The 15,725-nt window shown below is 37.3% G+C and overlaps 1 protein-coding gene across 1 annotated transcript in view; it reads right to left on the reverse strand.

Annotated features, from left to right (window-relative positions):
- Nucleotides 1–15,725, reverse strand: part of LOC145783368 (uncharacterized) — a 30,752-nt gene continuing 15,027 nt past the window's right edge. Inside the window, exons 3-5 of the mRNA XM_082595220.1 lie at nt 13,219–13,389; nt 12,471–12,668; nt 1–3,306 (exon numbers count right to left, since the gene is read on the reverse strand). Coding sequence (XP_082451346.1) covers nt 3,119–3,306; nt 12,471–12,668; nt 13,219–13,389 — 557 coding nt within the window. The 3' untranslated portion in view covers nt 1–3,118. The remainder of the gene's footprint in view (nt 3,307–12,470; nt 12,669–13,218; nt 13,390–15,725) is intronic.

The following is a 15,725-nucleotide window of genomic DNA, read 5'->3' on the forward strand; positions in this document are numbered from 1 at the left end:
AATAACCAAACAGTCAACAAGACTTATTAGACGATGACCGAAAAAAAAAGCGAGATGACACTAGAAAAGATATTGGAATCACTGGATGAGTGACTGCTGAATGGCATAACCGGTTGACGATTATGAGGAATTTGACAAAAAACTGTTCATGAAAACAAAAAGCTTCTATTTGAAATTGTCTACGTTGGCTTAAGTCTATGTAGAAAGTGTAAAGGGCGGGATCTCCTGACATTTCGTGATGTATGAATTTTTTTATGTTTGCGAGATTAGCAAAGAATATGCAACAACCAACTGACAGCAAAGACACACAGTCGACTGGATTGGCCGGATAAAGAGAAGGTATTCGCTCTGTAGTGGGCTGCTACATGTTGGAAATGGTGGTAATGATGGTGTTATGAAGAATTTTATCTATCTGGAGAAAATGTTGGGCCCAATCAGTATAGGCTATCTATAATGATAACTTAAACACGTCTTGGTAGGCCTATAGCTTACACAAGCACAGAAAAAAGCTACTGTAGCCTGAGGCTATTTTGGCATTGGTACCGAGATTAGTTTTTCTTATACAAAAACAATTTGTTTTACGTTGTTTATGACATAGCCTAGATATAACCAAGCATAAGTCGTTTTTTCTTGTTTGCTGCAAAACGGTTTAAACAACATTTTGTCGTAACATTTTTCATTTTGCTTCGATGTACGCAAAACAAAATACGCATAACGAATAAATACACGACAAATACAACTCCAAATAACGATATACACATAAAATTAAAAATGAGTGAAGTTTTTTAAATATAATGTCCATAGCAGGATGTATCATCAAGACTTCACCCATTGGTACCCAAGAAGCCGGCTTTTACAATTGCTGCACTCACTTTATGACGTATAACTTGTTTTGCCTCGCCGGCAATGGCGTGCCGTATATGTAAACAAAACTTGACAAAGATGCTCGTCTTGTATCGTTCCGCTTGGCTGATTTAAGCTCCTTTTATGAGCAAACAATGCAAATGACACATTTGCGTCACATTGTTGCGATCTACACATCATCACTCTCCGCGCTTTTGTGTGGTTTGTAAAAAAGTTTTACACAAAAAAAATTTCAAATTTTTCACATTCTATTTGAGTAAGCTGAAGATGCTATTACTATAGCGAAATCGATTCTTAATAAATTGCACTAAGAGATCAGATTGTTGGGCAAATACCAGTATTTGATGAATGCAAAATAGCAGTACAAAATTAATTTAGTGTTTTAAGAATAACTTTAGCAGAATAGGCTAACATGCGCAATGAATAAATTTTAAGATTTTAAACTCTTCGAAACGTTTTGGGTTGGTTTGAAAAGCTTGTGTCATTTGCAGGCATCTCACATGAAATGTCAAAACAAAAAATTGATTTTAATGCTTAGATACATTGCTAATACAAACTTTACTTTTAGGTCGGACGTTAACGTGTTCAGAAAATTGTTGGCACTAACGTCGTACCCAAGGTATATTTGAAGAATGAATTGGATTGTTCTCAAAGCTGCGACAGAAAACTTTAAAGTTTCCGTTTGTCGTGCGTGAAACAACTGCCAAAATTATGACGTCAGCTGGATAAGTTGCAAATCGTAAACAACACAAAGGAGAGCTAGGAGGTTTCGAACCAGGGATCCCGTTCCGTTGCCACTTATGGCGTAGACAGAGTTTGCTTCAGGGGTTATGAGGGACCAACTGCACCTAAAAGGTTTGTTGGACGAATTTTTGATGCAAGTTTATTATTTAAAAGTAAAATTTGGTGAAGTTTTGACATCGGCCTGGCCACCTGAAAAATCGCCCTCACCCCACTGGCCACCTTCGCAGCATGACGTAATGATGAAAGTTATTACTTTGCGTATAGGCCTAAAAAGTGTTTTAGTTACAATTGGCACCTGTCTTTTAACCTAACGTTTATTTGCACCTGGACACGCATGGATACGCACCAGTGCATCATTGGACACGTATGCGCAATGAAATGCTCTTGCAATCTGTCACTGTTACGTCACAATAATGGAGTCGACATCAGATTCACTAAAACGACAAGGTTAGTCTCAAGCAGCGGGTTTCGACCAAAGCGAGTACAAATTCTGACATCAAATCTGAAGCGAAACGTCTTCTGGAATACAAAAACTTTAGTTGTTCAACCGCACTTTTTTATGATTCTGATATAACGATTGCAAACAGCGCATGAGCTGCATCCAATAGCGTTGATAAGGAGGTCCACGGGGTACTTTTTGACCAGGGCCAGAAGTGATTTTAGGGTTCCATAACCTTTTTAAAGGACCCGGGAACTTGGAGAAACTTACGCTTATTCTTTGAATGTGTTTTTCTTAAAAGTGTCTTCATTTGGGATCCGAGAATCTGATTGGTACCGGGCCCAAATTAATTTCTCAACGGCCCTGGCTACATCTAGTAAGTTCATACTTTTTCACATTAATTCATTATCTACAGACTTACAATCAACGTAAAAAGGAACAGCTTTAGTGGGTGGAGAGTACCGATTAATAAATCCATAGTGAATTTGCCTACCTTCAGTTGCAAAGTTGCTTTTTTCGCATCGTTTTAACATCTAGCAACGTTTAAAAATGCAAAAATGATAACTTTCGTGAGCTAGTTTATAATTTTTTATCTATTCAAGTGATATGCGCTGATATGGTTTGTTCAGAGTTTAGTTAGACCATGCGTTCTCAACCGGGGCACTGAGTTCAAGTTTATGAGATGATGAAATTCTGGGGGGCTGTGAAGCGTCAAATGCATAAATAAAGCCAAATGTCTGCCATGAATTAGCTTCCATTTAGAACAACATGCGCTGTAGTAGTCGGATGATATCGATACATAAAGGGTGCTAAAAAGAAGAAAATTGAGACATTCTGACATTCTGATGTAGACCCAATTTCAATAAATCACGTGACTTCAGTTTTGAAGATTTAACACCGAAAACAACGATAAAATGCAAAGAAAAAGTAACTTCGTTTAGGTATCATAAATGTACCGGTATCGCAATGTGGTCAATAAGAAGATGTTTAGGCAAATTAGCGCAACAATAAATCGATTTGCAAACATTGAAATAGATTGAACAACAAACTCTATGAACACAATGCGAAATATCAAGTTACAATCGCTGGATTTTGAATACTTTGCTGATTTGTACCACCCGTTGAGTGTCCATGACGAGTTTTATAATTGTTAGAATTATGAATATTATTGCCCCCCCTGCCACCATGTTTCAGAGAGTCCTTCCTTCTGCGAGAGTTATTAATCCTGTGTCTACCCCTCCGCTTGTGACCACGGGAATCTGTGCAACATAAAACAGCTCAATATATCACAGTACTGGCAATGAATCCCTACAAAGGAAATTGTGAATGACATCAATAGCCTAATAAAGGAAGATTGAAAGTCACAACTCCTTTTGTGACGTGTCTGTGGTCACAATAACATGATCAACATTAACAACGATGGATTTTGTATTAACAAGGACTGATAATGAACAGAATATTGACCCAGCAATTGTGAGGTTATTAAAATTAGGAATATCATCTATAAGGAATTATGATAAATAAAGGAATATTAATGAATATGGTTATTTATTCATCTATTGTGACGTCACGCACGTCTGAAATGCTGATTGTGACAGGACACACTATCGATTAATAATAACACAAGTCACCCCGCTTAATCGGACCTCCCGCTTAATCGGGCCAACTATCTTGGTCCTGATCTGATCCGATTAAACGGGTTGACTGAAATAGCTTATATTGATTATTAGGTCATCGCAGTGTTTGCTGAGAAGCAAAAGCAAGAAAGTGTATGCTACATCCAAAAATTCTGTTTCGTTACAAGAATGGAATGAAATATATAAAGTATGTTTTGCAAAGCGCTGCAAGAGCAACGTGTAAACAGCACGGTGTGAAACAATGCAATTATTATTGGAAAAAATGGTAATTCTTAAAATGGGCCATGGACATCGATTCTGGTCTTGCGATTTTAAAAAACCTCTGACATATTGTTCGTAGTGACTGCTTCCTTTGGAGTATGGGTCTTGCCTGCATGTACCACGGGAAAAAAAAACAGTAGCCTACTGCTAATCAGAATCATTTTTAGTGCCCCACCATCTGCTCAATGCATCAAACGGTACAAATGGTGTAGTAGGATTGGACGAATTGCTTTTCATTATCGTTTTTAAATCTTGAAACTATGAAGAGCCTGCCCGATACTAAAGAAGACAAAATGAAATTTTTGTTCAAAACCGATTCAAATTGATCAGTGATCACCAGTTTGGCGATCTCAACTTAGTAAGCTGCTTTAGAATGGAGCTTACACTTTGAAGTTTGCAATTTCCTTCATGCAGTGAATAAACTTGAACTTCAAACAATGAAATAGACAAGTAGCGACACAAGCCAACTAATAATTATGAAGAAGTTGGGAGAATTGATCTTCATACGGCTTAATAGTTCAATAAATCTTTTGGGAATAAATAAAAAAAGAGAATTATGCAATTTAAATCCAGATTTTGAGTTTTTGCCGAAAAAGCTTAAACCCACTTTTCAAGTTCGGAAGTTTTCCCGCTTTTCAAAAACCTTTGATCGTGCTTCCCCCTCTACTTACCATCAACAAAGAAACCACTGTAAGGACTTTTGTAAGTCAGCCTCAAGTAATGCAGATACCGAGAAATTTTTGCAGAGCCTACACTTGCCAGTGCGGTTTAGAGGAGATAATAGATTACAATGCAGACCAGACAGTAAATTAATTCAGAATTTTCTTGGAAAGCTATGACTTTGATCTAAACCACCAGAGACATTCACATCCCGCCTTATAAAGGCTTGGTCGAGATTACATTACCATCGCAAAACGTGGCTGACAAAATCCAGAATCCACCGTACAGAGTTAGCGGCTGTTGATGAATACTCTGTTATTAAACTATACCTTGACATGAGCATAAAGCCAAAAACATGAAAATAACCATCTCTCGATTACAAGCGGTCAACCACAATAAACAATTTTGACATCACAGTTGGGCTTAGTGACGTCATTGTATTGGCACTACATACAATTGAAGAAATCTTTCGGAACCATACGAACGATTAAACAGAAGCAAGTTCTATGACATTCCGCAGCTTTCTACGCTACTTTCGATTCAGTGATGCACGGCGCAGCTGCACAGCTTCAAGTGGCTGAAAAAACACTAACAAACTATAACCAACTGCAGACTAAACTAATAAAGGTTCAAAGAATGGAAGCGGCCCTTTCAGACAAGGTACATATGAAGTCATTAAAGTTACTCAAAGGTCGACATGTCCGGTAAATTCTATTTGCATGACACACATGAAGGAGAAAATGTAAAAGTGTTTTGCGCTATAGATTAAACGGACCGCATTTGAGACTTTGGCACTTTGTCACGTTAGCAATCACTGAAAGCTGAGCAAGATGGCCTCAAACTGGCTGGGCGGATTATTGATCATTGCTGCACAACTTCGTATCATGTGCGACAGGACAAGCTTCAAGTCTTCAACGTGCCGCATCATTACATTAATTGCACAAACATGATAAGATCAAAGTCATTGACAAATTATCAAAAAAATTGGTTTAAAAGATATCACCGAAGAATGAAAAACAATCATGTCCAGGGATCTAGTAAAGGCTTCTACATTAATTTTCAAAATATTTTGTAAAAAGACATTCAGAGAAGAGTTTCAAATAGTTTTCGAGGCCATTTTAAAAATTGGAAGTAAGTATTTTTATTCTGTTATCAGTTCTACAGTTCTAGTTCTTCGGCAAGTTGCAAAATATGTTACATTATTCTCTCTCTGATCCGCTACTAACTTATTTGCTTTCTGGCAGCACATAGCACTTTTTCACATCTACTGTAGATTATAAATTATTATCTGACTGCTGCAGATTTGCTTTGAGTAGGCAATAAAGATGGAAGCCAGTCTCTGTGTCTACTTCCAAACATGATTCGAACATTAGACCATCAAACACAACACTTGCCCTTGGCGGGTGTAAAGCCTGCAACCCATCGTGCGTAAGGAAAGGGCTCTAATCGCAAGATCTTGCCGACGCAATTACGATTGAACGATTCATGCACTTTCGAAACATTTGTTTCTCGTCCCCATTTGTAGATTTGATTATATTTTATTTGGATTTTGATTTTTTTTCTGTGTAAACAACTTTGTTATTCCTAAACAAAGCAAATTTAAATCAAGTTTTTGTCATTTGGGTTTAAAAAAAAAAATTTTGTACAATTTTGTTCTTCTTCGTCGTATGAGCTACAATTTTGTTGAAGTACTTTAACATTATTTAAAGCTCTTCTGCAGCAAACACCTGGCGCACATCATTGACTATATGTAGTGGGACAGGGCATGGACTTCTAAATAGTAGCACCTGGACTGGAAACTAACTGGACAACATGAGGCCAAACAGTTGGTACAACAGTTGGCCAACAGTGGGCCAACAGGGTTAGTTACTTGGCTGTTGGCCCACTGTTGGCCAACTGTTGTACCAACTGTTTGGCCTCATGTTGTCCAGTTAGTTTCCAGTCCAGATGCTACTATTTAGAAGTCCATGGACAGGGCAACACGCTTGAGGCGTCGCTGGGCTGTTAACAATGCTCGGTCTTGGCGGAACAACGACGCGTTTATTACGTAACAGATCAAAAATAAATGCAAGTTTCCAGACAACCATTTTATTTGGTCCAGATTTTTACCAGATCTGGACCAGATAAAGTGATTGTCTAGGACTCTAGGTGATGATACAATTATTCCAAAAATATGTTTGTTACAAAAAAAATTGTATCGTTGACTATTATTAAATAGGGCTGTTTGAAACGCATCTTGTTTAAGCTAAACACAACAAAATTCTGCATTGCATTTTACTTTGTTTGAAATGAAAAAGAAGGAAAAGAACTCGACAGCTTCACGCTTAACCGTGCAAAAAACGAAATTATAAAAGATATATCGCAACAGGCTAGTGTTGCAAGAGCTGACAGCGATAAACACATGTTTCAGAGCTCTCGACCGTTTCGATCTGTCAGCCACTTCGTGAATTTGATTCTTCCAGCCACAAAGTTCGAATACCTTGTCAGCTCCAGAGAAATCTAATTAGCTCTTACCCCTTACATTCAAACCGGGTCATTTGTTTTCGATTTTAACTTGCTACGTGCTCAGCAAATACAAATTTTTCAGGTTCGTTTTATTCTGTCGAGTTTATTGATTTTAATTGATCGAGTTCAGGTGGAATTTCTACGAAAAATCTTAAGGTAACATTTGTGAAGTTATTGGTGCCATTGGTAACGTTTGCAAGGTAAAAATATGCTCTGACAAGTAGCACAAACAAAGCAGACTTCGATTCTTGAGCTTGAAGCCTATTATACACCACAGTAAACACATGCTTTCCTTCTAAAGTAAATATTTTCGCACTAAATGCAATAAATAAAAGGAAAAATGACTCGAGACTTTACAAGAAAAGCGCATTTTAGTCAGTAATTCTTGCAAACCGGAGCGAAAAGGCGTCTTGAGAGCTTTATCCAGTTCTTTACAAACAAAACTGTGCTGCTGTAAACCGCAATGTAAAAGTTGTAAAGCGCAATGCATGGCCTGACTGAAGTTAAATAACGCCGAGGCTTCTAATCCGTTGCATCAGCGGATGAACTTGCGCAGCTTTTTCCTTCATAGATAGCGTGTTGGAATGTGTTTGCGAGGAATATCAACACTTTGTCAATATAATGTCGAATTCTCGAAATCGCTTTAGTTTAATTAGAGAAAGCTGAGAAAAAAAAACTGAACAAGTTGCAATTAGAATTTATAATTTTTGTCTTCTTAATTGCTGTTACTTTTTGACCAGGGAATGCAGTAAAAAGTAAATTTATGCACCCATCGCTTTTGGAGGTCAAATATTCTAAGAAAGAAACAAAATACTAGATAGCCTACTAGCTACAGTGTTGGGCTGTAGGCTACAAACTACAGATTTTTTTGCTTAGTAGTAAGAGGTCTCCAATACTTTTCTATCATGCATAAAAATCAAAACTTTTCAGTACTCAGGCTTTCAGCAGTAATGGAACGAGTCAAGTGATCTACCATAAAAAGATTGCAGGCTACTGTTTTACATGTAAATCATAAATTTACATAAAAGTGCGATTCAACATTACACAGCGAGGATCAAACCAGTGTTGCTTGATTTTGTCATTTCATTGTGTCCGAAGTTCGGTGTCACTCATTTGAATGATCGAGTTTAGGAAAACGATCACATAATGCAAAACATGCTATTCGAAGATTGATCTTTGTCAATATCCACATTTTATTGCAATCCAAGTTGTCGAAATTGCAGCAAATATAATTGAAGTCAACTTTCGTAGGAATGTTTTTTCAACTGACTCATAGAACACTTTCTACCCTATAAATGCACAACGTCACACAGATAAGCTAAACGGAAATAGACAAGTGGCACATTACGATGATCGACCTGTTCCACACGTGCCATTTACTAATCCAACAAAATCCATTAGACAGTTTCGTAAATCCGCAAGGAATTATATTGTCTAAACATTTCACCAGTTTATTTTGATGTCAAATCTATCACTTTATTTGCACGATATTCTTCCCTTAACCTAACCCTTGCTACATGACTGTTTTAATAAAACATTCCATTCTTTCCATTATTAGATGAAAACATCAAACCACTTTTTAATGGTTTATTTCAGAAACTTAAAACTAAATTCTTTCTATCATAGAAGCTTTGCACAAAAGGCATCGCTTCGGAAATAAACATTTCTTTCATTCATCCCACCCACAAAGCCAAGATAGAACAGGGTTGCCAATCCCACTCTGACTGCACACAGCTTGTATTGCATTGTAACGTGACAAACCAAAGAAATTCATGTAAACGCCACAGCTCAATGTGATGTTGTGCATGAGCTACACGCAAGACTCAAAGGCCACTATGGATCAAAGATGAAACTCAGTTTGATAGTTGGCTATGTCTGGCGGGTCATGATGTATAGACAGAATTTCTTAAAAGCCTAAGTGTTTTGAATGTTATGGCATGGTATATTGTAAAGCAAATACAAAAGTTAGCATTAATAGATAGCTAAATACGGTTGTGTGGTTTGTAAGGTTGCAAGTGGTCCAAATGAGTCACTGTTTTATTTGAAAAGCCAAGCTTCTCTCGTACAGAATTTTGCACTAAGTGATTACATTTTTGTACCAGGCTTAACCCACATAAATCCATTTTTAGCAAACTGAATACCGACTGGAAGTGGGCAATAGATAAGCCGTATAATCCATCCAATAGAATGTGAATGGCCAGACATTGCTAATGATAATATTTCAACTTGTTTAATTTCCATTGTCGCAGTTATGACAAGATTGGTCGTTTGAGACGTTTGAAAACGTTGAGAATTTTTGTCTGCAAATACTACTGCACCTCACAATCTATGAAATTATGCAGTCTTAACATTTAGATTCTAACACAAAGAAATGGCGTCGACCACCTGCAAACGTATGTCTCATTGGCCCATCGTACAAGGAAGGATCCACAAAGGATATAAATTGCATAGTTGGATAAATTACATATTTTGTAATTCACTTATATTACAATTACAAAATCAACATTTTTAATTACCCCATTGTTCTGAAATTTTCAATTTACAATTATCATTACCATTACTTCCAAATGTGATAAATTGCATGTTTCAATTACAACAATTAAACGTTTCACTATTTATGCTTATCGACGATTTTTTACAGTTTGATTTTAACAAAGACAAGCAGAGTTGCATTTGATAAAGATGAAGCTGCAAGGTAGAAAGCTTTTTTGAACCGAAACCAGCGGCTGAACAAAAGTAGTCTACTGATATCATGCAAACAAATGTAATTGTACTTTCAACCAATTTTTTTTTTGAAATTACAATTATAATTACAATTACACAACAACAAAAAGTCTCAATTACAATTACATAAAAATGTGTCATGATTATGAATTACATTCAATGACAATTTCAACTATAGTTGACCTTACTCTGATAGGCTATCAATCAACAAGTGAAAATAAAAAACAGCAACTTTTTAAAAACAAGTAGTTCCGCACCAGGTGAACATTTCATGACTTTACAATTAGTTTCTATTTCATTTTTTTCAAAGAAAATACCTAAAAAGGCATTATCAACTGCAGACAGAGGACTAACCTTTGAAATATCGCTGGAGGTAGCCCTTTGTAATTCTGAGGGCTTTTTGCAGATTGAATTAACGTTATAATAATTAATATATTTTCAGGTGTTAACGATTTATTGCTTTTGCATATTTTTCAAGACGTTTTGATGATCCCCCTTTTAGGGTGAAACAGACTGCAGAGGTTTTAGATAGTAATAACTATATTTAATGTTATTCTAAGGTGCATGCATCGAAAAGTATAATTAGGCACGGATACCAAACCTGATAGTTCAAACAAGTGGATTAGTTAGTTAAACGAGTCATAATCAGTTGTCTCTTTGTTCCGGAAACAACAAATGGTGTTCTTTTTGTTGTCAAAGAAGCGGAGTAATCTTGTTTAAAATGAAACCACACAATCTAACTCGTAGGCCATGTATCGGCACATCTCAGTAAGCTGGACTTTGGAAAAAGTTTATTTTTAATATTCCTCAATTTCTGTGTGACCGTGATTTCGACCATACAAAATGATAAAACGTTTTACACGCTTGCGTCCGGTTACGTTTCAAAGTATGTTATTTCGGCAACAGAAAGATCTCGATCTCGATAATAGATTAGGCTATCTAAATTAGATTTATGGCTAAACATTGCGCAAATTGTCGTAATATAACTGACTTCACCTGATTAGTGTACCAACGTGTCTATTGTGCAACTTAGCAATACATCTTGCCTACAACAACGCTACAACAGATTTTTTAGATCATATCACCACAGAAACACGTTTTCCCTAACGTCAGTAGGCCACAGACCAGAGGTCACCAAACGTTTCTGAAAAAGAGCCAGGTCACTGCGAGAAAAGCTGCTTGTGGGCCGGATAACCATTTTCTTCAGCAGTCTGCAGCTTGTGGTCGTGATTCAACAAAGTAGGTTGCATAGCCGAGTGGTGAGAGCGCTCTAACGGCAATCGACAGGGCGCCGGTTCGACACCGCTCATGAGCATGCTGCTGTGTCTTTGGCAGGACACTTAAAGGCATGCCTGAAAGTGGACACAAAGATTGGCTTCCTTGACTTCCCGTCCACTTAATCTAAATGTTCAACCACTAGGTGTAAGCCTGGACACGACAAACAAAGTAGGTGTGATTTATTCAGCTGTGTGCAACAATTGACACGTTTGGTTGTTGCTAGGGAGTGAGTTGTGGATAAAAAAGCATATTGTTTTATCGCAAACTTCCACATCCACCACATACTTTATCTTTCACAAACAGCTATTTTCAAAGTCACGTAATCAACGTCACATAGTTACATCATGATACATCAAATGTATCAAGAAAATGAAATATCTATTTGAATAAGCTTAACAGAATATGATCTCGCTGCTAGCTGATCGAAATCGATTTTTAGCTGTTTATGATTGAACTGACTCGTGTGAAAATAAATTCGTTTGTATTACATCAAATGTGGTAGCTATATTTGATGTTTATAGCTCTGCTTGGCTTATTGCTTGGGATTGATCACTTTTTGTAGTATTAATAGTAATTATAGTTTAATCAGAGTTTAAAACTAAAATTCAGGAAGCACTCCAAGTAAAGCAGCACAACCCTAAGCTCAACAAGCAATTATTCGCTAGAGGGGCATCTTTCTTGTTCAATTTGTACTAAATTATGTTTGTTTTATGTTGTTTAGTGATTTTCCTTAATTGCCTTAACGTTGTATCGCTCGCTACCTCGTCTTGTGATCACACTCCCGCATAGTTTACAACAGATTTGACTATAAAGATTTGATTTTAAAGCATAGTTTACAACAGATCGTTAACACATTTTGTGTTTGTACTTCAGTTGTGTTTAACGCTACCTCAGTGCAGATTGTAATTTCAGTAATTTATTTAATGTTTAGTTACATAGAATATGTGCAAAGTCACGTAGATATTACGCATTCTGTCAGAAATAGCTATTTTCAAAAGATCTAATTGAAAGTAAGGACAGAATCTTAAACATTTCACAAACCGTTAACTTTTATAAGGATTTTTTATTCAGTGGTCTATCACATTTTTTCACAGTTAGACCGGCCGGACAAACGAACCTCGCGGCCTGGATTGGCCTGCGGACCGTAGTTTGGTTACTCCTGATATAAATAAACTACTGGTACGATTGCGGTGGGAAATATGAAGAATAACCTTTACAAAAACTCAATAATAACTAATGAAATACCAAAAAATATTAGCCTTTCGTGCTCAATGGATGGGGGTTTAACCCTAAAAAAACCATTCTTGCGTACGCCATTGGTCACAACATCTCGAACTAATGACATCACAATAACTTACTTGTTTGGAAAGAATTTGAAGAAGTACAAGTTGCATGACGGGGGGGCCTGCAGTCTCTCCATTTTTCCAAATTTTTGTTACATTTTTCTTTTCGTTTACTTTTAATCGTCCGTGTCTTGACTTTAATTTGCCATCGACCTTTGTGGCACACGCAGACTCTTGGTTTTATTGGAATCCAAGAGCTAACTTTACATTTTGCTGCAAGATTCAATACACAATAAGTTTCAATAGTCAACTCTTTAATAGAACGAAAATTCAAAATTTGTTTAATTAATTGACATCCAACCTCCCAACCTCTCATAGCCAAAGTAGCGTTGACAGGGGAGTTCAGAGAATGCTCTTGGACCCGGCTCGAGTTCATTTTAGAGTTTCGGAACCATTCCCAGAGACCTGGGAACTTGAGGAATCTATTTCGTATTCTTTGGATATGGTGCGTTTTTCTTACAAGTGTCTTAATTTGGGGTTCGAAGATCTCATTGGTACCGGGCCCAAAATATCCTGTGAACGGCCCTGGCTGATGATGTAGATGTAGTGAGACATCATACAAACGCTTGTTAACAACAGGTCTGGGATAATCTTAACATTTCAAGGTTTTTTACGAACTTGTTGCATCCAACTACAAGATTTAGTTATTTCTGGTGGAGAATTAGTTACTTGAATTTTTTTATTCGATTTGACGATGCACAAGTTTGCTTTAAGATTATTGCAAAAACCATTTGTTTAAATAAAACAATAAAAATCAACCAACTTCGGTTTTTAGGAAGGCATTTTCTTCTTTTTGGATGATTTTTAAATCCCTTCGGGCACTTATCTACACAAGACACACGACCATTCTGTTTAAGCTGGTAATAATTGTCTTCGCATTCGTTACAATGAGATGGCGCGCCATCGCAGGAAGCGCAATGCGCGACTCGACAACCTGCAAAGCACTTGGGTCAGTTCAGGATCTTCACTTTTCTTTTATAGGCTATATAAATGCACTACAGTTTTGATAGGATTTCATCATATCATGAAAAGCTTGCGGCATACTTGGAGTCCTTTTCTAGACACACCAGTGTGCCGCGGCACATAGGGTGGAAATGACTATATCAACAAACGCGAAAAGATACCTGACTACTTGACAGATAAATTGAAAGAAAACGTAAGTAAGGTTCTTAATGTTTTAAAAATTGAAGATGAGCGCAACCATAGAAGATTATGAACAATCTTCCGGACTCCGTGCTCAACATTTCCGCAAATAAACTTCGGTCAAATACTTACAAGCAGCAACCAGACTTCAAACGCTTCCGTCCAAGTCAGGCTACCACGACATAATCAAATTTTATTGACAAGTAAATAAAACTAAAAGTCTGAATCTCGCTCAACCCGGGAATCAAACTCAAGCCCACTGACACTAGCGAGGACCGTGGATGCTTCCGCTTACTGCTCAGCAGTGGAAGTGAACCCAAGGAAACGATAATTGAGAAACACAACACGATTAGAAAAACAAAAAGAGTATTCGGCTGCGTCATACATAACAAAGCTTAAACAACAAATACTATTAATACAACCTGCTTCACTTTTATTGGAGATCATAAGAAAGCCTTTATTCAAATAGATTTTTTAATTAATTTCTGATGATCTCTGATAAAGCTTGAGTACGGTATTTGTTTTTGAGAATGTACATCGTCAAAAAAACATACAGTAGTGAAAAAACTGTGTGCTTGAAAAAGTTTTGAAAATAAGCTGATATCAAGTCTACAAATCTATCTGTCCCGTTAACTCGTTCGACTCAAGATCAAGAGGCGCTGATTCGGCTCTTTAGGTGTGAGCTTGAGCAACGCACCTTAAGAACTGCTCTCTATTCAGCGACACCTAATACCGGTAGATAGAATAATCCCCCGGCAACAACACTTCAACAATCGGAAAACTTCACTCTGGCAAACTCGTTAACCGCCCTTCGTTGAGCCTCTACATTAAAGGCAAAGGTGAGTCCCATACTTGAACCCAAGCATCGGGGGATGAGAAGATAAGGTTCTCATGGTACCAAGCCTTCGGCACTAATGAGAGTAGGGTGAATACTGAAAAGTTTGGGTGTTCATCAGGACAATTATCGTTTCTAGCACTAGTTGCAACGTTCATCTGATGAAACCATCTTGTTTGTTGTTACTTTTACTTTCAATTTCATCAGATGAACGTTGCAACTAGTGCTAGAAACGAGAGTAGGGTGGCCAGTTTCATTCTCTCGGCCGCCTTTACTTCAGCAACTACGCCCACCCAATTTATTACACCCTGGGTAGAGGTGAGCGGTGTTTGTCATCAACCAGCTTAAGCCGGGCGTCGAACCAGGATTGCATGATTGGAAAGCGAACGCCTTATCCGCTGCGCCATCCCACCGTAGTTTGCCCACCTCTGGTGTAAGCGATGCCATGTTGTTTTAATACAAGGTATGCTTCAACGATTTGTGCATATGCAAGGCTAATACGTTCAACTGGATTACTTAGAAACATGGACCACATACACAGCCGCAAAATCTATAATTCGTCGAATCTTTAAAGTCTTTTCCAAGTTTTATGCTGAAATCAGTTTTTTTTTTCAGAAAAACTTCAAAAGACCGATCTGTTTTTGCCAGATTGCAGATTTATTTCAATTATTTACAATCCGTCTTTCGCGCGCTTTTGCATTAAAGCAGTAGGCAACAAATTTCTAAAAGTTGAAAGTTGGTAGCTTTTCTATTGCATAATTAGAGGTGGGCGGGAATGTGCTTATTTTTGAACTCAGGCCACATGGTAATATCCCACTTCAGTTTATTTCTATAAAAATGCGTGCTGACTGACGAAACGTCGGTAATAAAAGTTAGGTATCACCCCTAACATTAGGAGGTAAGTTAGTAGCCTATAGTCACCAGAAGAACGCAAGTCACTTTATTTACAAAATGAAATAAGTCATTGTATTCTGCCTCGGATATGAGATGAGCATTTTACAAGTAGTATTTCTGGCATTGTGAGAAGCAGTCAAATTTTATAAAACATCGCTTCGGTTCTTTTATCTAATTCCAAGTAAGATTTCTCCTTTTAGGCAAGACTACCTGAGGTTTAGCGGTTTGTCGTCACTATAGTGGACAGTACAAAGCAACTTCTATCATTTTTTGTTCCTTCACCAGCAGTTATTATGGCTTGCAATAGAAGACTTGTTTGTTCACAACAAGCTTTGTTGGCTCATAACAAGTCTAAACATTCCAAAGCGAATTTAATGAAACTTGATATCCTATGACTC

This window comes from Aplidium turbinatum, chromosome 14, assembly GCF_918807975.1.
Source record: "Aplidium turbinatum chromosome 14, kaAplTurb1.1, whole genome shotgun sequence".
Lineage (NCBI taxonomy): Eukaryota > Metazoa > Chordata > Ascidiacea > Aplousobranchia > Polyclinidae > Aplidium > Aplidium turbinatum.